The 23411-nt window shown below is 35.2% G+C and overlaps 3 protein-coding genes across 3 annotated transcripts; 2 read left to right on the top strand and 1 right to left on the bottom strand.

Annotated features, from left to right (window-relative positions):
- Positions 1-5849: 5849 nt before the first annotated feature.
- LOC148921386 (uncharacterized) lies at positions 5850-6508 on the top strand. Its single transcript, XM_089048745.1, has 2 exons — positions 5850-6185; positions 6275-6508. The coding sequence occupies exons 1-2, from the start codon at positions 5898-5900 to the stop codon at positions 6506-6508; spliced, it is 522 nt and encodes a 173-aa protein (XP_088904871.1). The 5' UTR covers positions 5850-5897.
- A 6127-nt stretch (positions 6509-12635) lies between these two features.
- On the top strand, positions 12636-15019 carry LOC103320521 (transcription factor DIVARICATA). Its single transcript, XM_008222212.2, is given in 3 exon segments — positions 12636-13944; positions 14230-14678; positions 14681-15019. Coding segments are annotated over 3 exon segments (918 nt in total). The 5' UTR covers positions 12636-13519; the 3' UTR covers positions 14725-15019.
- A 3033-nt stretch (positions 15020-18052) lies between these two features.
- On the bottom strand, positions 18053-22835 carry LOC103320529 (uncharacterized). The gene is made up of 9 exons (XM_008222224.3): positions 22414-22835; positions 22118-22322; positions 21561-21651; positions 21213-21358; positions 20527-20770; positions 19996-20100; positions 19720-19902; positions 19289-19490; positions 18053-18830 (listed from the first exon to the last, which is right to left on the bottom strand). Exons 1-9 carry the CDS (start codon positions 22580-22582, stop codon positions 18337-18339), a joined length of 1839 nt encoding a protein of 612 aa, XP_008220446.2. The 5' UTR covers positions 22583-22835; the 3' UTR covers positions 18053-18336.
- Between the last annotated feature and the right edge of the window lie 576 nt (positions 22836-23411).

The following is a 23411-nucleotide window of genomic DNA, read 5'->3' as shown; positions in this document are numbered from 1 at the left end:
TTAAGATAAGAGAAAGCAACTATAGTATTAGATTCTGCCTACATACATACATACAGCTATATATATATCACATTGCTTAACTAGTGACTCAATTCAAACTTGACTTCCTTTCCAGAATAAGGGCGTGGTTCCTTACCCCCCAATATGTCCTATGGACCCAAACTGGCAAGAGAAAAGACGTGAGTCCTTGTCGATTGGATGTTTAACATGGTAGATGCCTTTGTACTTGTTATATCATGCTTTCAGATTCCCTCTCTTATAGTAATCACATTGCTGCTACTTAAATAGTGACTCAATTCATATGTACTTATTTCCATTTCAGGCGGAACAAGTAAGAGATAAGAAGAATCAGAGAAGGAAGATTGAAGAAGTGGGAAATGTCATGAGATCTTTGGATTCGAAAAGTGAGATGGACATCTTTGCTGCTGTGGATGAGATTATGTCCGTGAAGGTAAGTTCCTGTGTATTTTTAATCAGGTGGCAAGGTCATCAAGTTTGATTCCTTGTAACCTAGTCTGCTTCTTATATGTAGACCAGATTAAACCACATAGATACACACATGCATGCTCCCTGTCTAGTGTTCTGTATCTCTGTTTATCTGTTTTCACCGCAATAACCTATTAGATGACCGTGGTTCATGAAGCATGCAATGTTTTGGAGATCTGGTTTAATGGTCTTCGGCGGATTTGTTACAACATCATGTAGCTGGGGTAATTACCATTTTAATTGGAAATGGAAGCTGCCTTGAATTGAAAGTGAGTTGAATTATCTTCTTATCATGAGCCCATCAACGAGAGTCGACCAAATATGTGATGCAATCAACACAATGAAACAAGATACATTGTCTAGGGAAAAGTTGACTTCGAAGGAGTGAAGAGCTGTATAATAATATATATCCATGTAGTTGTTTCATCTATTATGGTTTTCTACCTGTTTAATCTCTTTTGTATTTTTTTAGTTTGGAGCCTACTGACTGACTTTCTGACAGGAAAATGAAGCACTCCAACAATCAAAAGTATTCCATGTTTGTACTGATATGCTGTCTTTGTTTATTTGTTCAACTTAATTCTCCTTGATCTTAGACCACAAAAACAAAAAATATCTTTATGGTTGAAGTATTCGTGTTAAATATTTATATGGTGATAAGAGTTATGGTTGAGCATTTAAGCATTCATGATGATGATGGAAATAGGGAGTGAACTTTTTTTTTTTTTTTTTTTTCAGTTTGGATTCTTAGCCGTCTACCCCCTGAACTATCACCCTAATCGAACTTACTCCCTTAAACTAAAAAATCTGCTGAATTATATGAATTCGTTAATTTCACTCATACCATTAGCTTTAATATGATTTCATCCAAAGTTCCGTCAAAATTAACACGTGAGTCTCACGTGGGAAACAACGGGAGGGCAATATAGTCATTCTAATGCACACACACTTTCTTTTTCCTTTTTCTTCCTTCTCTCTTCCTTTTTCTCACGCACGCTCTCATCTCTTCTCTGCAACTTTTGTTAAGATTTCAAATGGACGGATTCTTGGCCCACTACTAGCAACATCAATATTATCCCCAACTTAACCACATGTTTAGTAGGTATGGCCTTTTATACAAAATGCCTTAATGTTATTAGGAGTGGAACCATTTATTATATGGGACTTTCCATTTTATTAAGTTTCCGATATGAGACTCTGTGTATTCTTCAACAACTTTCTCTCTTTGGTTCTTTCTCTTCTTCATCCTCTCTGTTTTTTCTCTTCTTCTTCGTCTCTCTGTGTTTTTTTATCTTCTTCTTCCTCTCTCTATTATTTTTTCTCTTCTGCCTCTCTCTGGTTTTTTTTCTCTTCTTCTTCCTCTCTTTGTTTTTTTCTTCTCATTCTCTGTTTCTCTCCCTTTCTTTCATCCTCTTGTAGATAAGGTCAGATATGTTGCATATATGTATATTTTATTTCAGTTTAAGGATCAGTTTAAGGTTGTCTTTTGGATTGTTGTGGTGCGTTGAATGTGATAAGGTTGGAGTAACTATATTTTTTCTTTTTAAATTACTATTTCTATAGTATGTTTAGGTTATATTTTTTTTAAAATTATTTTTAGTATTAAATATTTTTGCCTCATTTAATTAGTTAAATTAGTAACTTATTTAAATTACTATTTCTATAGTGAATAATTAGTATTACTTAATATTTACTTAATATTTGGAGTATAGCCGTGCGGCTAAACCTTTAAAATATTAACCCGCGCGGCTATACCCCACCAACAATAAAAATATATATATAGAGTTATGGTTGAGCATTTAAGTATTCGTGATCATGATGGAAATAAGGAGTGAACTTTATTTATTTATTATTAGTTTGGATTTTTAGCCGTTTATTCCCTGAATTATGATCCTAATCGAACTTACTTCCTTGAACTAAAAAATCTGCTAAATTATATGAATTTGCTAATCTCACTCCTACCGTTAGATTTCAAATGATTTCATCCAAAGTTCCGTCAAAATTCACACGTGAGCCTCACATGGGACACAACGGGAGGGCAATATAGTCATTCTAATTCACACACACTTTCTTTTCTTTTTCTTCCTTCTATCTTCCTCTTTCTTATGCATGCTTTCATCTCTTCTCTGTAACTTTTGTTAAGATTTCAGATGGGCGAACCATTGGTCTACTACTAGCAACATCGATATTGTCCCCAACTTAACTACTTGTTTAGCAGGTGTGAGATTTTATATAAAAAGGTCTCGATGTTATTAGGAGTGGAACTATTTATTATATGAAACTTTCTATTTTGTTAAGTATCCGATGTGGGACTCTATGTGTTCTTCAACACTTCTCCTCACGTGGGACCACTTTTTAGTGGGCCACACATCCAATCAATTTCACATCGGTCACTTTTTTATTTATTTATTAATTTTTAAAAAAATTGTGGTTGGTTTGATTTTTGGTTCAATTTTGGGTTTTTTTGTTTGATTTGAGTTTTTTTTATTTGGGTTTAATCAAGCCCAGTCAACCGCCCACTCTGATACCATTTTAAGATTTCAGAGGGATGGACTCTTGGCCCACTACTAGCAACATCGATATTGTCCCCAACTTAACCACATGTTTAGCATGTGTGAGGTTTTATACAAAAGGTCTCGATGTTATTAGGAGTGGAACCATTTATTATATGGAACTTTCTATTTTGTTAAGTTTTCGATGTGAGACTCTGTATATTCTTCAACAACTTTCTCTCTCTGGTTCATTCTCTTCTTCATCCTCTCTCTATTTTTTCTCTTCTTCTTTGTCTCTCTGTGTTTTTTAATCTTCTTCTTCCTCTCTTTGTTTTTTTTTTAAATCTTCTTTTTCCTCTCTCTATTTTTTTTCTCTCTCTTCTTCTTCCTCTCTCTATTTTTTTTCTTCTCATTCTCTGTTTCTCTCTCTTTTTTTCATCCTCTTATAGATAAGGTCAGATCTGTTGCATATGTGTATATTTTATTTCAGATTAAGGTATGTCTTTTGGATTCATGTGGTGCTTTGATTATGTGAAATAAGGTTGGTGTGTTTTTATTTTGGCGCCAAGCTATTAGGGAATATGAGGAATGGAAGGGAAATGTGTTATAATGACTATTGCCCTCTAGTTATGTTCCTTACATGTGAATTTTGACGGAACTTGGATTAAATAATCTGAAATCTATCGATAGGGGTGAAATTAGCGAATTCATGGTTTTCGGGTGCTAAATTGGCATATTTTTTAGTTCAAGGAGTAAATTCGATTGGAGTCATAGTTCGGGTCTGAAAACGGGACATTGCTCTTTCAGATTTGATCCAGCTCTACTTTCTGAGCTTTTTTATTCTCAACGTGAATGGATTAAACATGTGTTCTTAACAACTTTTGTTTCAACTGTAATATGTAAATATCTTCACGGTTTATTATATAGCCCCAGTTTTGGGTTGAACTACCAATGTCGTCGTTGTTGGATATTCATTGAGTTTTGTTAACTTTTGACTGTGACTTGTAGACGCTATTTTTTATACCTACTTTTCAACCTCAATAAGTAGTAAAATTATGCTCTTAACTACTTGAGCGCTCAGATCAAAATACATTCAAGTATAAATGCAATGTCTAAAATGGGTATTTTATAGTTATATAATGAGTTTGGCTATATTAAGGGGTTTATGTGATAATGAGTTAGTTAAATTATTTGAGTCACAATGTAAAATGTTAATCATTTTCAGTGTTTTTAAAAAACTGAAATTAGTTACAGTCCCGATCTCTTGGATTACAGGGGTCACTCACTCTTGCACTCCTTTTAAGAAACTTTTTTGAACTATTGGATTAATGTCCAACGGTGGGTGACCACAATATCTTGGACTCCTGTGGTCCAAAAGATTGGAACTGTAGTTACCAAACAAGTTTTCAATTTTGAAAAAATAGAAATTAAAATTGAAAACTAAAAAATGAAATGGTTATCAAATGGGCTTTAAGCTTTGAACTTCGAAGTAGAAAGTAAATGCTAAAGAGCTCTCCTAAACCCTACTACTCGAATCAAACTTGGCCATTGTCGCCGTTAGCCCTTAACCCACATTCCATGTCCCACCACAACTACTATATGCAAAACAGTGGTCTCATGTTCGAATCTATATAGCACATTGACAATTTGTGCGAAAAAACGCATCCCCTTTCCTAACTTTGGCACACACAAAAAATTCAAACTGGTTAAATTTAAAACACGTGAAAAATTAGGTCTTTGGCTTGATTCAAAGGTATGTTTAGATGGTTAAATCAAAATTGGTCTAATTCTTATATGTTTCTAAGTTATTTCTTTTGCTTGTCTATTAAAAAATACAATAACGCTACGGCCATCAACTTGTTTACCAACTTTTGGATACCAACACATGTGGCACATGACATGGCAACCCATGTCATATGCCATCTCATCTATTTTAATTACATAATTTATTATATAAATAAAAGAATTTCTCACTGAAAACAAAAATAGTTAAATATAAAAAATAATAAAATTCTTTTATTTATATAATAAATTATGTAATTAAAATAGATGAGGTGGCAGATGACATGGTTGTCATGTGCCACATGTGTTGGTATCCAAGAGTTGGTAAACAAGTTGGTGCCCGTAGCGTTATTGTAAAAAATATCACCCTCTCTTCCCCCAGCCCTCCAGGTCCAGCTAACCCTAGACCCCAAGCCACCACCCACTATATCCCCACACTCCAGAACACCCACCCAATTTTGTTGTCAATTTCCTCCGTTGCCTATAACGGAAGTGAATAGTAACATGGATGAATAGTGAGTGTTTAGGGTGAATAGTCTCGAGTAAGCATATATAAATAATAAATAGTTCGCTCGGGCAAATAAATGTGAATAGTCACGTGGCTAAACCCTAAATAGTCCATGTCAAGTGTATAGTGTCAACTTGTATTATTTAATTACCTGACTATTTTAAACGGGTTGGGTTTTTAATACTCTCTTACCTGACTAACTAATAAAACTCACACATCCCGGTTTAGATAATATGTGCTTAATTATACAATTAGGGGAAAAGAACACACACGTTCAAGTGAAAAATCAGACACTATTTTCATCTTCTTCTCCCTCGGGTTCTTCTCTACTATGTTATATATAGGTTATTCTCTTCACCCTTTTTCAGGTATCTATATCCCTCTCTCTCGTACTCTCTCCAATATGGTTCTTCTATCTTATTTTCTTTCTTGATATATTTCATATTTTATTACATTTTTGTGAAAATTAATTATGAGTTTTTCCTTTTTGTCGAATGTTTAATTGTTTGTTTGTGATATAGTAATTCGATACATTAGGATTAGAAGTTTCTATGATGAGACCTACTCGATCAAATTATTTAGATAGCATTATAGGAATTGATGGCATCCAATGTGTGAACCAAATTAGGATGGATAGGAGAACTTTCCATTGTTTATGTCAATTGGTCCATGATGATGGCAGAGTGAGAACAAATGGTTCAGTAACCATAGAAGAGCAAGTGTGTATATTTTTACATACACTCACACATCATTTGAAGAATCGTACTATTAGTGGTAGATTTAAGCAATCGGGGGAGACTATTAGTAGGTATTTCAATTCAATCTTGCATGGAGTGTTAAGATTACAAGGTAGACTTTTGAAGGTGCCGAAACCCATACCTGATAATTGCACCGATAATAGATGGAGATGGTTTAAGGTACTGTAAAATTAAATTAAGATTGGTCAATTTTATTATCATATTTAAGAGTTCAATTTCTAAGGTACCTTATTTTTTTAATTGTGTAGAAATTCTTGGAGGCATTGGATGGGACTTACATTAGGGTTCGTGTCGCTGAACAAGATAAGCCAAGATATCAAACACGAAAGGGGGAGGTTACAACCAATGTATTGGGAGTTTGTAGTGCTGACATGAAATTTATATTTGTTTTCCCTGGTTGGGAAGGATATGCTTCTGATTCTAGGGTGTTACGAGATGCAATTAGTAGACCAACAAGATTAAGAGTTCCCACAGGCAAGTGATGAGAGAACATTCCTGACATTGGATGGTGCTATGAGAAAAGCATTTGTATTTCTCTTTAACTTTTTGATGCAGTTTAGTTTATGAACAACTTTCCCTTTTACTCTTATCACCTTAGTATGTAATCACTTTGAATTATACATTATTTGGAATTTTTTTTATTAACGTATTTGAGTATGTTGGAATTTTTATGAGATACTACAACTATGATAATGAGCTAGTTCATGTAATCTTATCTAATAGATCTTGACAAAAACAAATGAAAATAAAAAAATCTTGTCATATGAATCTTACCAAAAAAATTCATGTCGTTTGAATTTTAATGCCACTTAAATTATCAAAGATTTTTTGAAAAAAAAAATAGTATGATCTGATGTTATCCGGAACAATACCAAACACAGTATAACTTAGTCATACTATTTATCCAGAACAACACCAAACATCTTATAATATTATGGATAAACAGTCAATACTCTTCGGAATAGATTAATACTATTTGACAGAAATTAGTCAGTACAATCCGACGTATCAAACGAGCCCTTAAAAGTAATGAGTCAATAGTTACCTCGAAGAATGCCATAATAGTGACTTTAATGGGGAGAGAGAGAGTTTTTAATGAAATTTTTGGTGTGAAGAATAAGTTTTTGTTGTTGAAATTTGAGGTTCAATAGGTAACATATAGTTCAAATTGCATGAACGACAATCTCTCAAGTATTACCTGGGATATAGTTAAAATCAACCATTTGATTTTATTTGATATTTTTTTTACTACAAAGGAAAAAGTAAAACTTATATGCATCAGTATCTCAAATCAATTTCAAATCCTTTGAGCCTACAATGGAGCTGTCTCACTGATATCATTTTCACCCTACACCGCGAATTGTTGTCAAGACCGACCAACCCATTCTTAGCCCAATCATCACAAAAGTCACAAACTATAGTCCAGCAGGCAATTGCATCATGTTTTCTTGAGTGGGCTTTCAATTGGGACCATATTCAGTCGCCCATGCTGTCTTTCGTCTCAAAGTCACTCAGTTCACATTAAAAGCATTTGGCAAAATAGATATGTTATATCAATCACATTGGTGGGATATACGATATAGTACAATGCGAACTCACATCATATTTGAATCCGGGTTGTAGCCGCTAGTTTTATGGGTTTATCGTTCCCTATTAGAATATAAATTAATCACGATTTATTGAATTGTGTTTACACGCAAGACGTTCGTACATTAATTTAATTGAGATCTATATTACTTTACCTAAATTCAAATTTGATTTAGATATACTTATCGGATTTTCTACATTACATTACTCAAGATGTTTACACTAAAGTCAAATTTCATATGGTACAACCAATTTCTTATATAAAACAGAGTGGGGAAATTATTATTGTTGACTTGAGGCAAAAGAAAAAAAAAAAAAAAGAGTTATTGCAAGGTGGAGGAGCGCACATGAAGTTGATGCACACGCATACCGGTGGAGTTGCCTCAAATCTCCATCACATTGTCTGACTTTTTGACTTTTAGGGAAAGGGGGGAACATATGAAAAATAAAGAATCTTTCCCTTAATGGCAACAAATTGGTGGTGGTGCCCAAGCACCCCCCAACCTTCCATTATTGGAGCCTGCAATTTTTTTTTCTTCATGCATAATTGCATGTGTCCATTTCCAACAACACTATTCTTACTACAGGGGAGTTGGGCAATTAGAAATATTTTAATTTTTTTTAACAATCAATTGGATAGTTTTTTGGGGTTTTTATTATTATTTTTATTTTGTTGAAAAACCAATCTCACTTGACTTTATATTTGAATTTCAATACCTATTCATTTAAATTGGATTGAGTGATTGTTACTTTGTAAGTAATTGTACGATAACTCGATCTCAGTCAAATTCGAAACGTCGAAACATGCAACTTTTAGTTGTACTACAAAACCAATAAGTAACAAAAGGACTAACAAGCAAGTGACATGTTCCCTCATTAAAAAAAATTTAGTTAGAAGTATTTTAAGAATATTTTAAAGATGAGTTGAATAAAATACTTTTTATTTTATTTTATTTTTTTAAAAAGCAGAGTAGATATCTGCGTGGAATGATAATAATGCCACTCCTTTTTAAAATAAAATAAAATTGAAAGGAGCACATTGTGCATTTTATTTGAAGAGGCAGCTAAGAGCTTTCATTATTGTTGTTATTTGATTAGATATTATATTAACTACTAAAAACAACTCTCCAATTTGTTTTCTTTCGTTTCCTGTTCCCCATGCTTTGCTGCGTGCGCTCAGCCTACCAATATGCATATGCGGAGAATATAATGTGACCAAAGCCACAACTTGCGAAAATGCTACATATAAACTTACAATTTTATTGACCAAAAAAAAAAAACTTACAATTTTTATTTGGTGAAAACCCATATTCCCGATGTACGATCACATGTGAGAAACTCGGAAGCATGATTTGACTGCTTAAAAAATTGAGGAGGAGATCCTCCTTAAAATCGATGAAATTTTGATACTTGTCAAATTTCAGCAACATTGACAAAAATTCAACCAAAAAGTATAAAGAATATTAAATAACTTAACACGTGTCAAAATTATATTGATGGTAAGGAGGCGTCCCTCCTCAATCTTAAGAAGCCAAACTATTTTCTTTTTATAATGGCAACGTCGATTTAATTAACACATGTTCCTCAAGTCCAGCTTTCCAATTACATTTGTGAACCTTCCTTTACCTTAATTATTAGATTAACTACTAATTTACTTGATGTCTAGGTGTGGCAACGGGTTGTGTAAAGCCAAGATAAGGTCATTTTAACAATTTACTAAGGTATTGGAATACATTCATGTATTTGGTGAATGACATATTTAATATTTACTCATGTTTTAAAATATAACATCAATAAATATCTATTTATATTATAATATATTAATAAGTTATATTACATGATTGTACTTTAATACCATGCTATATAGTTACTTGTCAGAAACACGTTGTATTTTACTGCCAACTTTTTGCTTATTTTCCTTTTCCATCACAAATTGTCTCTCCTATCATTGGCTGTATATAGACATGATTTAACATGTAATGGTAAAAATAAACACGTGAAGTATACAAGTGGCGATAAGGCATGATTTACTCACACGACGGACAGCAACGTTATGGGAGGTGAGAGAGGAGAGGAGAGGGCAACTGTGGAGATAGGGACCTTAGCTCATTAATGGACACGTTGTCGTATTGATTAACAGGTGCGAGATTCGAGGTGCTCTTAAAGATGACGGTGGCCCCAAACCCAGTAACAATGTTTTCCACCAATAAAAGAACATGTTGTTGCCATGTGGTACAAATTTAGCATCTTCGTACTTGGGCTTCTCTACTTGTACAACATAGTCCAGCCCAATTATAACATTTATTTATGGCCCAAATAATTAGGCATGGGTTACAACCAATAAAATAAAGGGGAATCTTGTGAACCTTCTCTCTAACATTCTTTTTTATTCTCCATTTTTTACTTGACATGTGTTATTCTCCTTACACTTAAAACAATGTCATTAATATATTATACAAGCTAACTTTTGCTTTCCAAGTTTACCCTTATTAAATGTATTCAATTTATCCAAAAAATGTTTCACAACTTTCTTACCATCTTATTAAATTTTTTTTAACTTCAAATTTTTTTATTTAAGAAAATGTCTGCTTTAAAAAAAAAAAGAGGAAATGTCCCTTTTTTTAATGTCAAGTTTAGACTTTTTTTTAATTAAAAAAAAGGACATTTCCTCTTCTTTTTTTTTTTAAGCAAACATTTTCTTAAATTAAAAAAAATTTGACGTTAAAAAAATTTAATAAGATAGTAAGAAAGTTGTGAATTTATTTTTGGATAAATTGAATACATTTAATAAGGGTGAATTTGGAAAGCATAAGTTAAGTTGTATAATATATTAATGACATTGTTTTAGGTGTAAGGAGAATGACATATGTCAAGCAAAAAATAGAGAAGGTCCAAAAGAGAAGGTTAGAGAGAAGATTGCTAGCATTCCTCTAAAATAAAATGGCATTGCTAATGATTTCAGATTAGTTGATAAACATTTCCCAAGGTGCTTATTACCCTCTTATTAGTTATTATGCATGACTCTAAATTTGATGGCCCACATGAACAACTTATTATATGGCTAACCCGGATAGAAAAATCTATGTAAGAATGTTCTTGTCACATAAAAAAAAAAGCATGGAATCAAATTTAGCAACTAATTTTTATTTATTGGAAACATTTAAAAAAAACACTTGATTGATCAGTCTCATTTTAATTGCTTGTGAATGATCATATTTTTTTACACATGTAGTGTGGGTGAATGCCAAGTATTGATTAACGTAAAATATATCAGGACACCCATTTCTATTATTTGTTAATCATCATTTACAAATCCATGAATTGATTTTAGTGATTGATATTTCACTTTATACAATGATTAAGATGTACAAAAGTGAATGTTAGTTATTGATTCATGTGAAAATTATGGCGAGGGATTGTTTGTCAAAAATCAACACAATGAATAGCCTAACTTAAGGTCGACAAACATTTTATGTTGTCAAATTGTCTAATACGAGAACAATTTTGATGAATTCACAAGTTTTAATAAAATTTAGATTTATCAACGCATGACAATTACCCAGATAAGATCATCTAACTTTCAACTGGGAAAGACCAAGGCTGGTGTAGGCTGCTCTACCAGATTTTGAAGAGAGAAAAGAATAGGGAGAAATAGGGAGAGAGAGAGAGAGAGAGAGAGAGAGAGAGCAGTGGAGCAGTTGGTCACATCTGAAGGGGACCGCTTAGTTGTATTCGTTGTATTATAGAGCAAACCAAAACCTAAAGCGACAACCGTATACTAAGCGCGTGCTCACACGTGTCTATCACATGATTTGATTTGTATAGTGGGTCCCATTAATGATGTCTTTAGATTCAAGAGTGAAGTACACGCGCATATAATTGAGTGGATACGGCATCACTTTCCTACTCAATTCCACTAGCCAACATTTGAGAGGGCAAAGAAAAGAATAAGTGAGCTGAGGGGCGGTGGTTGGTTGAATGTGATTACGCGTAGTTAATCAGGTACACTCGGGTCTACGACTGGAGTTCTTCTCCCAATTACGTGGATCCATCTCATTGGCAGATCAATACACAAACCCAATTATGTGGCAATCTGTCATTTAATCAAATTTGCGTTATTATGAACCTCATTTGTTTTTTAACAACAAAGTACTTGGTGAACAAATTTTGCGAGTCTCATATTATTATTAATTTTTGATGCATTTCAATTCTATAACTATCTTAATTCTAATGTGTTACACTACTCCTATTTAGACTAACCTAACGACTTGTGAGTCTAGTGTTGGTGTGGTAAGAATACTACTACACTTACTAAATTCTGAGATAATTCTTATTATTTTTTTTTTTAGGGAAACTTATACGACAAGGTGTATAACAATTTATTTTCTCTCTTTATCCTCGCAAAAGAGGAGAGAATACAGAGAAAAATTTATACACCTGTGTAGATAAGTTTTTTTCCAACATTGGATCTCTTACGGGGAGGGACTTTTGCTAACCAATTAAGCTGTGACACGTGTTGGAATGGCTTCCTATAACGGACCTAGCCCCTTGAGATCATAGCCTTTACAATTGTGTAGGAGAGAGCCTCCAATGAGACTCCTGATAGAGACATTGGTGTAAAACCACATGAGGGGGCCCACCTCAAGTTGCAAGTGTAAAAGAGTTTGAAAAGGATTTCTGATCTCACCAAGAAAACAAAAGAACTTATTATCAAATCCAGTCATCTTTCATCATGGTGATTTTAATTTAATCCGACGGTTGTGAGTAGAGTGGGTGTTTTGCTGTTGAGACCATAGACAAGTGCAGCAACGGTGACTAAGGCGGAGCTTCCATCAATCATCATGAGCTGCCAGCCCACCTGTTCCCTCACAACTCAAAAATAAGAAAATAAATAAATAAAGAAAGAGTATTTTTAGACCTTATTTTAATCTTTGTTGTGGAAAAAATAAAAAAAATAAAAAAAGCCCAAAACAGAGAGAGTGTGCATTATAATAAGAGGGAGCTTTTTCATAAGTAGCAGTATCTACAAACATCTTAACATCCAATCACAGCCATCCACCTTCAAACTCTGCTTTGCCTTCTCTTCCCCCTCTCTCTCTACAAAGATTTTAGCAAAAATAGATTCATTCCTTGAAGCTTGCTAGCTTTGCTTTATCTGAGCTTCTGTAGTTTTCTCTTTCCATTCACAGCAAACACCACACTTTTGTTTTCTTTCTTCTTTTTTCTTTGTTGCTCGGGCCTCAAGGAAAAAAGAGGAAAGAAGAAATCTTTCCCAACTTTTTTCCACTGACTGCTCCAACTCCCCTGGTTTCAGAGCCTCCCTCACTCTTGTCCCCAATTGGGTTTTCCCCATTAGCAGCCTTTTTGCTCTCTTTCTCTCTCTCTCTCTCTCTCTCTCTCTCTCTCAGTTTCTTTTGCTTTCCTAATTGGGATGCCAAGAAGTGGAAGAAGCTGTTTTAGTTCCACTTCTGAAATTCTACCAAGATTCTAATTTCATTTTCTGAAGATTGCTTTAATCTGTTCTCTGTTTATCATCTCTGAGACTTCTTCAATGGGTTCAGCTAAACTATTTTAGTTTTTTTCTTCTTAAAAATAATGATTTAAGGATATTTATTTGAATTTTGAAAAGGTGGGTCTTTTCTAGATTCCTCAGGGTGTGCCTATGCGGAAAAAAGGTATTCTGATTCCTTTCAGAATGCCCCTTGATTTAACTCTCCTTTCATCATTCTGAAACCTCCACCGCTCTCTCTCCCTCTCTCTGCATTTCCTGAAAGGGTTCTCTCTTGCTCTGTTTCTCCTCTGTTTTCAACCCAATTCTCAGTACCATATCCAATTTCATCAGTTGGGAATTCAAGAAATCAGAAATTCATCCAATTTGTCAATTATGCAAGCGTGAATTTGAGATCATGAAGTTTGAAATGGAAATTCTATCGCCTTCATCCTATTTTTCAAGTTCAAATTGGCTTCTTGAAGAGAGCAAGAGCACACAATGGACCCCGGCAGAGAACAAAATGTTCGAAAACGCCTTGGCGGTGCATGACAAGGACACGCCGGACCGGTGGCTCAAGGTGGCAGCAATGATACCTGGGAAGACAGCAATGGATGTGATGAAGCAGTATGAGGAATTGGAAGTTGACGTTGGCAAAATAGAAGCAGGGCTGGTTCCAATTCCTGGCTATAGTGCCTCTCCATTCACATTGGAGTGGGTGAATAGACATGGCTATGATGGGTTCAAGCAGTCTTATGGGCTTGGTGGTAAGAGATCTTCATCAGCTAGGCCTGCTGATCATGAAAGAAAGAAAGGTGTTCCATGGACTGAAGATGAACACAAGTAAGTTTCCCAGTGTAAATTTCAGAATGTAATGTTTTTTTCACTTTAACATTTGAGCTGTTGAAGTAGAATTGGCTTGAACTTAACATTTTAGATGATTTTTCCTTCACATCTAAGCCATTTATGAAGTGTGAAAAAAACTTTGGGATTGCATATGAAAGCAGGATCAGAACTCTAGCTTAGGTGTTTAAATTTCTGCTGAAAATTATCTTGATTCAGATTTGGTTACACTGTTTTTATTTTTCAGCCGTTCTTTTGACATAATAGTTTCATGATTGTGTATAGGCTGTTTCTACTGGGCCTGAAAAAGTATGGCAAAGGGGACTGGAGGAACATCTCACGCAATTTTGTGGTAACCCGAACACCGACTCAAGTGGCTAGTCATGCACAGAAGTACTTTATCAGGCAGCTTTCAGGGGGGAAGGATAAGCGAAGAGCCAGCATCCATGACATAACAACCGTCAATCTCAACGACATGAGAACTCCATCTCCAGACAATAAAAGGCCTCTCTCTCCTGAGTTATCCGTGCCTCAGCAGCCAAATTCTGCTGCCACTGCCAGGACTCCGTTTCAGTGGCATCACCAGCAAGGCGGTGGAGCAAACATGGCTTTCAATCAAGCACATAGAAATATGTTCATGTCCCATCCTTATGGGATTAGTTCATATGGACTTAAAATGCAGGGGCAAGATCTGCACAAAGGTGCTGCTAATAACTCTTACTATGGACCTCAAAATATGGTTTTCAGATGCAATCCGCACAGCACTACCCGTACGGATGATCTAGCAGCTCTTCTCAATCCTCTGCAGCATTGATATGCCATTATGGTCTTTTAGTTCATTAGTAATAGCTTTACCTGAGCTTTTTTTTCTTCATGGTTTCATGTAAATATGTCATTCAGAACTAATAGTATCTGAGGGGAACAAGATCAAAGTATTTCTTGGAATTTCGAATACGTAAGAAATATGAAACTGAGGTGAAGCATCTCAAAACCTAGTTGTACCCCCCACCCCACCCTATGGATTTCATATTCTGTAATGATAAGGGAGTGGTGAATTATTGCAGAAGGCATCAAATATGAACAGGAGCATGTATGAGAAATAGTGGTTTTTACTTTTTAGAGTCTGGGTAAAGGGTCTTGAAGCAAACACAGTACGCTGAACGGTTGACTGCTCTTTATCTGATACCTTAAGAATGGTTCCTCTAGCTCTAGTTAAGAATGGAATGCAGAAGGAGATAATGTATCAGATAGCAGATAACAGACATAAATAAAAAGTAAATTTAGAGTCTCCCTAAAAACTAATGGATAATGAAAGAACAGGCATTTTCAATCAAATGGTGAAAGAACAGTATGTCTTAGGCATCACCTGCATATTAATATTCAATGATCAACAAGGGTCATGAATCTTTGTGATAAATATCAAACATTAATTATGATTAGCTTAATAAGCATGGGATCTTCTGAACTTTATTTTTTATTTCATATTTGAATTTTAGTCAAATGACTATGACTTCTAATTTTGCCACTATATTAATTAGAATAAGGGCAAAAATTATAATGGTAGAAAATTCTGTGAGCATCCCATCCCATATTGCTATATCTGTCTGCTTGGGATAATCTAAATCTTCATTATGGCTTGCAAAGGACCCACTAATGTAGTAGGTTGGAGTAATTGCTCCACTAGGCAAAGTCCTGAGTTCAAGTCCTAGCATTTGTGTTGTATGTGTGAGTTTAGACCAGTTGTTTTCCTTTAAAATAAAAAACAATAATTGAAAGAAAGAAAAGGGTACTAGATGCTGGGGTTCAAATTAGCCAAGTCATAGAGCACTCAGCTTGGAATTTCATGGTAAGACTACCTACTTTTAACTCTTTTAGACTGTCTCACGAAACTTTGATACCAAAATGGCCAAGTTGACTGGGCAAGACCTTGAAACTTCAAACCTAGAAAGATCAAATGCTGAGTCTTCTTGCACTAACTCAAAGCATCTTATGCTTCAATCACTTTTCTGGCTTGTTTGTTTATATGAGATCCTCTTATAATTAGAAACAAGATCCCCCGTCCTACTAGCTACGAACGATGATTAGTGATTTTTTGTATATAAAAAATACAAGAGACTAAGATTTAGATCAGATTACACTGCTAATGTATTTTAATTTGTGGTTCATATTTTTCTGTAATTTATTTTGTGTGTCATTTCTCTCTCTCTCTCTGGGATTTGGTTTTTGAGCATGGTGGTTTTCCGATTCTAAAGTGTACGGCACCTACCAACTAAATACAATGTTAAAGATTTGATTGTTCTCTAACAAATCCAGACTAAACTTGTGATGCCCGATCTTGGAGACAAATTAAGTAGCTTTTAATTAGCAGAAAGACCTGTTTACCTTTTTCTTAGTCTTTATAATTTCATATTTCTACATGGGCTTTGAGATTCTCTTTTGGGTGGGAATATCATTGACTTATTTTCCTTTCCTTCCTTCTTTTATTTATTTGGAAGAAGAATCTTCCTCCTAATTAAGTGCTACTTTGATCTAGTGATTAGTGATTTGCCATCAAGTAAGACAAGTTAACAATTATTACCTACTATTTAGCTCCATAAAGCTCAATGACAGTAATTAGGTAGGTGATTGATGCAAATTTACAACCCAATACACGCTTTCACTGTAGTCACTTTGGGTGTAAATGTGACTTACATCACTTTTACATCTCGGCACTGGAGATGCTCTTACAAACTTACTTTGTAAGTTAGGTTTTGCGTATCTCTTTGCAACAAGTTTTTTGTTTTGGAATTAATTGCAGCATTGAACCAAAAAGAAAAACTTGTTAGGTGATGTTGCTTACTTCACCCTTATAAACCCTAGGTCGGACTCATTTCTATCCAATATAGGGTTCCTGTCCATGACATTCTACCCTACTCGACCATGCCTTAAAATTTAAACCCTAATGAGCTAGGCATTTGCCACTCAACCCAAAAGACTAGTAAGGTAAGTGATGGATGGCGATGGATTACTATTCACTAGTAATCCTGGTGTAATACACAAGACATTTTATCTCTTTAACTCTCTCCACAATTCACCTCTCTTTAATTAAAACAAAAAGAAACAAGAAAACATTATAGAAGGAATCTCACTATTTCAGAGCATACTTGTTAAACAAAATGACAAACAATGAACATAGTGCTCAAGTTGAACTGTACTGTTTTCATTTTGTTCCATTTACCCTTTTCTATGTTTATTTTTTAACTTATTTGTTACCTAGTTTCCTATATTTTTTTTTCCTTCATGAAAAGCCAAGTAACCACGCGGGTCAATGGGACAGTACTGTTTTCTCCAGTCCCGCCCATTATGTGAAGAATCCATACCTACATGGGCAACACTGTCATTACAAATAGGTTTTGCCCGGTAAATGACAAAACCAATCCCCATATTTTTTCAAAGCCTTTCTGCAACTTGGACAAGAAAGCACCCTACACTTTATTCCTAGGCTAGTTTGATTAACGCCTAAAAAACTAATTGTAACCACATACATAGTATCATCACTATCACAATTTCTACTTTCGGCCATATCTTGTTCTCTCTATTTTTCTCAACTATATTCTGATTCTTCTCTGTCAAAATGCTATTAGCTACATGCACTTCAGAGCTGTGTATATATACACACACATATATATATATATATGTATATATAATTATTCATGGTTAGATCAAAAGAAAGATGAGAGGAAGTTCAGTAGGGGTCTGTGTAGAAGTGCTTCAGTGGCCCATGGAGATCTGAGAATAATCTGTTGTGGGGACCTATTCTACATATCACAGAAAAGAATATATGGAAGGTCGGAAAGCAGAAGATGCATCATATCTGAATAACATTGATTAATGCAAGCTTAATGATCTCGTTAAGTCTTCTGTGGACAAGAAAAAAGGATATAACAGATAAGACATACCATTGTCAATAGTATCAGTTGGGATCTGAAGCTTTTGCTGGGAATATGAGATTGAAAATCCTTGTCCTCCTGCTATCTCTTTATTGACCTGAGACCGAATTGCAAGTTGACATTGTGCATTGATTTGATCATATCCATTATCAACAAACATGCTTTACATATACAACTGATTTCATGGCTGAATTGATTATCCTTATTCACGAAACTATAGTTCATCTTAAAGATGGAAATCACATTTGGATCCTTCATACCAGCTGAAAATAATGACTAGGAAACAGCGGCACAGGGGAATAAGGTAACATAAGACAAGAATAGGGTGAATTCATACATTCAATTAAGTACAAACACATTTGACACCAAGGGGCAATTCATTCATGAACTGCCATTCTGCTTGAACAGGTTCAAGAAGCTCAGTCTACTCAGGATTTCAGAACGGCCTTAGTCTCAAATGTTTTTACTGTAAGGATTTTCCCTTATTGTAAGTCAACCCATAGCCAAGAGGATATAAAGGGTCATACGAGTTGTCTAGAGCATTCATCGGCAGCTGTTCAACCCTTTTAAACCATGACACTGGTAATAGGCCCTCGAAGTCATAATCTCCAAATATCACATCTGCTATTCCCTCTCCTTCACTACCAGGCAACCAAGCAGCAACAAGAGCATCCATCTTTTCCAAGAGCCAAGGCTCTAAAGTTAAGGGTCTTCCAGATATCAGAATCACCAATGTGGGGAGTCTATCAGCAACTGAGCTTATCACATCAGTTCCATTGAAGGGGATGGCAAGCTCCAAATTGTCACCTCTGAATTCTGCATATGGTCCTTCACCAACAGCTACAATTGCAAAAGAGATATCTTCACGTGCTAAGGTGTCTGCTGATGGATATTGCTCATAAATTATTTCTGTATCATCTCCAACTGCCTTCTTGATAGCTTCCAAGATGGTTGTGCCTTAAAAATGTAAATTTCTAAATAGTTAAGTGTGCCTGTGCAATCACAGCGATCTTAAAAGGTATAAACATGGAAATTTATGGTCTACGAACCCCTTGTTCTCTACAAAATTTCAATGTAAGATTTAACAATGTTGTTGAAAAACAACAGCATCTAACTAGGAAGCAAAATTTCCTTGTTAGATTTTTTTCCCCGAAGAAAACCTTTGGGTGAATGATTTAACTACACATTGCTAGATTCCCAAGAAGATATAATTTTCACAACCTCTTATTAGTGACAGTTCTTTAAAAAGCAGATTTTGGTTCAATAACCTGAATCAGGAAACTTATTGGAAACTATGTCTACAGAAGCCTATGGACTTTGTCTTATGAAATCATACATAATGTCACATTGATTAATACTATCATGCATACCCATTTCTAGTATTAAAATCCTGGGAAAATAACAAAGTTCCGTACCAATTGTGATCCTGCCACTGCGACCATCCCAAGTAGCTGTCCACCCTCCACACTGATATCCGAGATCATCAGCATGTGATCCAGCAACAAGTATTCTTTTGGCTTTTCTGTCTAATGGAAGAAAAGGTTTCCTTGAATCCTTTCCATTCTTCAAAAGAACCAAGGACTTGCGAACTGCTTCACGTGCTAGATCTCTATGCAGCTGTACAATAGTAATAACAGTAAAAACTCTATCTCAGGTATTAAATTGACCGGGACGGTTTTTGTATAACAGTTGGTACATTTAAAGCATAGAAAGTCCACCATGCCTCAAATTAGGGGTAATATTCTTAAAACAGAATATGCTCGACAAGCAACCTTCTAATGGTAATATGCAAAGCATGCGTTCTTGAATGAGGTGAATGTAAGACATGCTGGCTCTGCAAACTTACCTTGCAACCAACCATGTCCAGCAAAGATCTATCAGAGAAGGGATGCTCAAAAAGACCGGAAACAAACTTCACTCTTAGAATTCTTTCAACAGCATCATCTATCCTGGACATTGATATGTTCCCATGTTCGACCAGATATACCAAATCCTTCACAAATTGTTCATATCTGAAAGGCACCATCACCTGCATACCTCGTCTTGTAAATTAGATGAACAATTAAAAATCAAGGATATCAATAAATAACTTAGGCTTTTAAAATTGGAGTTCAATATCTACCATGTCAATTCCTGCATTAACGGCAGATGAAATGCAGAAACGATAATCTGCACCTCGAGGTTCGCAAAGTTGGTCAAGTGCTTCCCAGTCAGAAATCACAAAACCCTACAGCAGACTAAACCCTGTTAATTTTTTTCCAATATACAGCATTTCATTGTTACAGCAACTACATTCAAATAAACCAACAATATATGAAAGTCACATCTAACTCCAATAATACTGTGCCTCTGTTAATTGATTTGAATTTCACTATATCATTCTAATGTTAGCAAAGGCACGTCAAGTGAAGTAGGAAGCATATCAAGAGACCAGAAAGCCATCAATAATCAATCAAAATGGCAATGTTTATTGAATCTATGCCAATAAAATTGTACTTTGAGGGGAAATAGAACCAAGTCAATAATAGGTTTACAGACGTACTTTCTTGTACTTGCGCTTTACCTAATAAGGCAATGGATAGGTATGTAGGGGTAGGTCTTGGGTTCATCTTGCTCACCAAGAAAAAAAAAACTCATTATCTGCGTTTTTTACCTTAAAACCTAGCTTATCTTTCAAGATTTCTGTCAGGAGAAAGCGGTCAGCATGTAGTTTACTTCCATTCCAGCTGGAATAGGATGCCATAACAGTGGAAACTCCATCAGAAATACAGTTCAGATATGGTGCCATATGAATCCTCTCTAAGTCATCATAAGATGATATGGTATTCCCCTCATTAAGACCTTTATGTGTACCCCCATCTCCAACAAAATGCTTGGCACATGCAATAGTGTTGTTTCTGGAATTTAAAAAAAAAAAAATTGGAACTTCAGAAATAATTTCTAATCTGTACAAGAAAGTTACAGTGACTTAGTATTGGAATACAAGATCAAGCTATAAATATGTTAGCAGGAAAGATGAAAAATTGAGTACAGAAGCTGACCACTTGACTGATATAATATAATTATCAAAGAATTGGACAATATGAAAGTTTCATGACATGATTTTAGATACAATGTATACGTAGAAAAAGGAAGACAAGTTTTCTGGAAAAAGTCTCATCGGTGTTTAAGTGAATCTCCAGAAAGTATTCTTTTTCCTTTGTTTTCCCTTATCATTAACATAAAATAGCATTTGAAAAGGACAGTTCAATTTTCTCTGTAACAATGATGCTTAAAGATGAAATATGATTGACCAAAGAAGTATACCCAGAAATTTATCAACTAACAACTCCTACATACCTTCCCAGCACGAAAGGGTAGCCCTTTGGATACCCTTGGGGTGGCTGCCCCTGCAAGCCTGTAACAATAGACGTCATCTTTCTAACAATTTCAGTGTCTTCACTGTAACTTTCATAGCATCTTCCCCATCTGGGATCTCTGCACACCTGTCAGAACCCATTCAAGTGAATTGCTTGACTAATCCATTCAAAAAAGAATATACTGGTGATATGATCATCCACATAAGTTGCACAGCTATTGCAACAACACAAGTGCATCTTTTCCCGCAAAAGAAACAAATTTTAAAATGATCATGCAATCTGATGAGCTGTATAGAAATTGCAATTGATTACATCCATAATGACTTACAGCCACACAGGGAGCAAAAGTATATTGAATGCCACTAGCCCTGACTTCAAGAGCAGTTGCAGCACCAATCCTTTTAACCAAATCTGCATCTCTGTCAGAGTCAGAAAGTTAGGAAATGGAGGACTAACAAGACTAAATCTCCCTCTCTTTTTTTTCACCAACAACCGGAAAGATGTAAAGTAATTCTAGAAAGGGTTAATGAGACATTGCATTTTGAGTCTATAATTCAGCAATTTAACTCCACTTTTTTCTTCTCTGTTTCTGTGTTCCTTCTTTATATCATTCAGTTTTAACTCAATGCCAAAACAAATTAAAAGATTATAAATTAAAAAAATAAGACAAAATTGGCCTTCCAGAAAAGATGAAATCTTGATCCATTGTTCTTGTCATTCAGTTTCCAGTAATTAACGTACTTGCATCCTTTGAGTCATGAGTATGGACTCCAAACATAAATTTCAATTCTTTTCCAACATTTTCTTAGGAACCAAACAAAGCGTCCACAACAACCAGTAAAGTAAAAAAAAATCAAGGGAAGGAACAGAGTGAAGAAAGCTAACCTGGTGGCCCCAAGACCAACATTGTGAGGAAATATAGTGGCGCCATACACACTGTTGTTCCCATGAACCGCATCAATCCCATATATCAGTGGTATTCCGAGCCGTGACTCAAGAGCTGACCTCTGAAACCCATCGACCATATCGGCCCAGTCCGACGACAAGGCCTTCTCAAAGGGCACACTGCCTCCAGCACTGAGTACACTCCCTGCCATAAGGAAATACAGATATTGTCCTTCAAGTATTTGATAAAATACATGAAAGGAACTTAAAGACATGCATAGAAAACAGATGGGTACCGATGGAGAAGTCTCTAATGGCATCTGGGGTGGAGACCCGGCGCTCGATTTGTGTCATCTGGCCCACCTTCTCTTTCAAAGTCATGCGAGAAAGAAGGTCTTTGACTCGAGCTTCAATGGGTTCATTGGGGTTTCTGTATATGCAATTAAAGTCCTTTACTTTGTCCATCTTGAGCTAAGCTAATCTCTTCTTCTTCTTCTCAGCTTCAGTTGAACAATCCAGGTATATATAGAACTGAAGTGTTCTAACTTCTAGTTATTTTGACAAGTGGTAGATTGTAGAGTTGCATTGCAGTAAATTTACTACAGTACTATATTACTGCCTACCTATTTGAGGATGCCACCAACTTTCCTGCGTTGTTTAAATAATCAGAGGTCAAATCTAACTTTCTTCTTGTTGTGTTGTGGGTGCTGCTTACTATACTACGCTTAATTGGTCAATTGTTTGCTAACTAATTTCGAGGCTAATAGAGCAGTTATTAAGCTTGCCCACTTTTCTCTAACTCTAAGCACCAATCTTTGCATGTATGGTTTGGAAGAGGGGACTCGTTGTTGGCTTACTCTATCCTCCAGTCTGATGTAAATGACGGTCTTTTTTTACAGTTATGTAAAGTGATTGCCAGAGGGCTTCCAAACAGAAAATTAAAAATAAAAATTTCAAGGGTAATTTGGGCATCTTCTGTTCATCCCAGATAGATTAGAGAGTACAATGTGTCTGATCTCAACAGGAAAAAATGAGACTGGGAAAAAGGGTTTTTGTTATACTATGCATAATTCTTTCATTTGTGATCAGAATTTAGACTTTTTTCTTTCTTGGAGTCATAGATAAGCAATATAGATAAACTTTTATAATTATTTTGGATCATGATTTGATTCAGTTGAGTTGAATACCTTCAATTATATTCCGCCTTCATAGCTATATGATTTATATGAGATAGAAGAGATATACATCATAGATTGTCAAAGTAGATATCCACATTCAATTCACAAGAAAAGCG

This window comes from Prunus mume, linkage group LG1, assembly GCF_029339155.1.
Source record: "Prunus mume cultivar Tortuosa linkage group LG1, ASM2933915v1, whole genome shotgun sequence".
Lineage (NCBI taxonomy): Eukaryota > Viridiplantae > Streptophyta > Magnoliopsida > Rosales > Rosaceae > Prunus > Prunus mume.
The sequence above is the reverse complement of the archived record's forward strand: the minus strand, read 5'-3'. Positions and strand labels throughout refer to the sequence as shown.

Bases quoted from the DNA above. Each gene is read 5' to 3' on its own strand.
- LOC103320529 (XM_008222224.3), bottom strand. From the start codon at position 22,582: ATGGACAAAGTAAAGGACTTTAATTGCATATACAGAAACCCCAATGAA. The intron at 21,359-21,560 runs GTAAGTCATTAT...GGGTTCTGACAG, and splicing joins CTTTTGCTCCCTGTGTGGCT to GTGTGCAGAGATCCCAGATG. The intron at 20,771-21,212 runs GTATGTAGGAGT...TTTAAATTCCAG, and splicing joins TACCCTTTCGTGCTGGGAAG to AAACAACACTATTGCATGTG.
- LOC148921386 (XM_089048745.1), top strand. From the start codon at position 5,898: ATGGATAGGAGAACTTTCCATTGTTTATGTCAATTGGTCCATGATGAT. The intron at 6,186-6,274 runs GTACTGTAAAAT...TTAATTGTGTAG, and splicing joins ATAGATGGAGATGGTTTAAG to AAATTCTTGGAGGCATTGGA.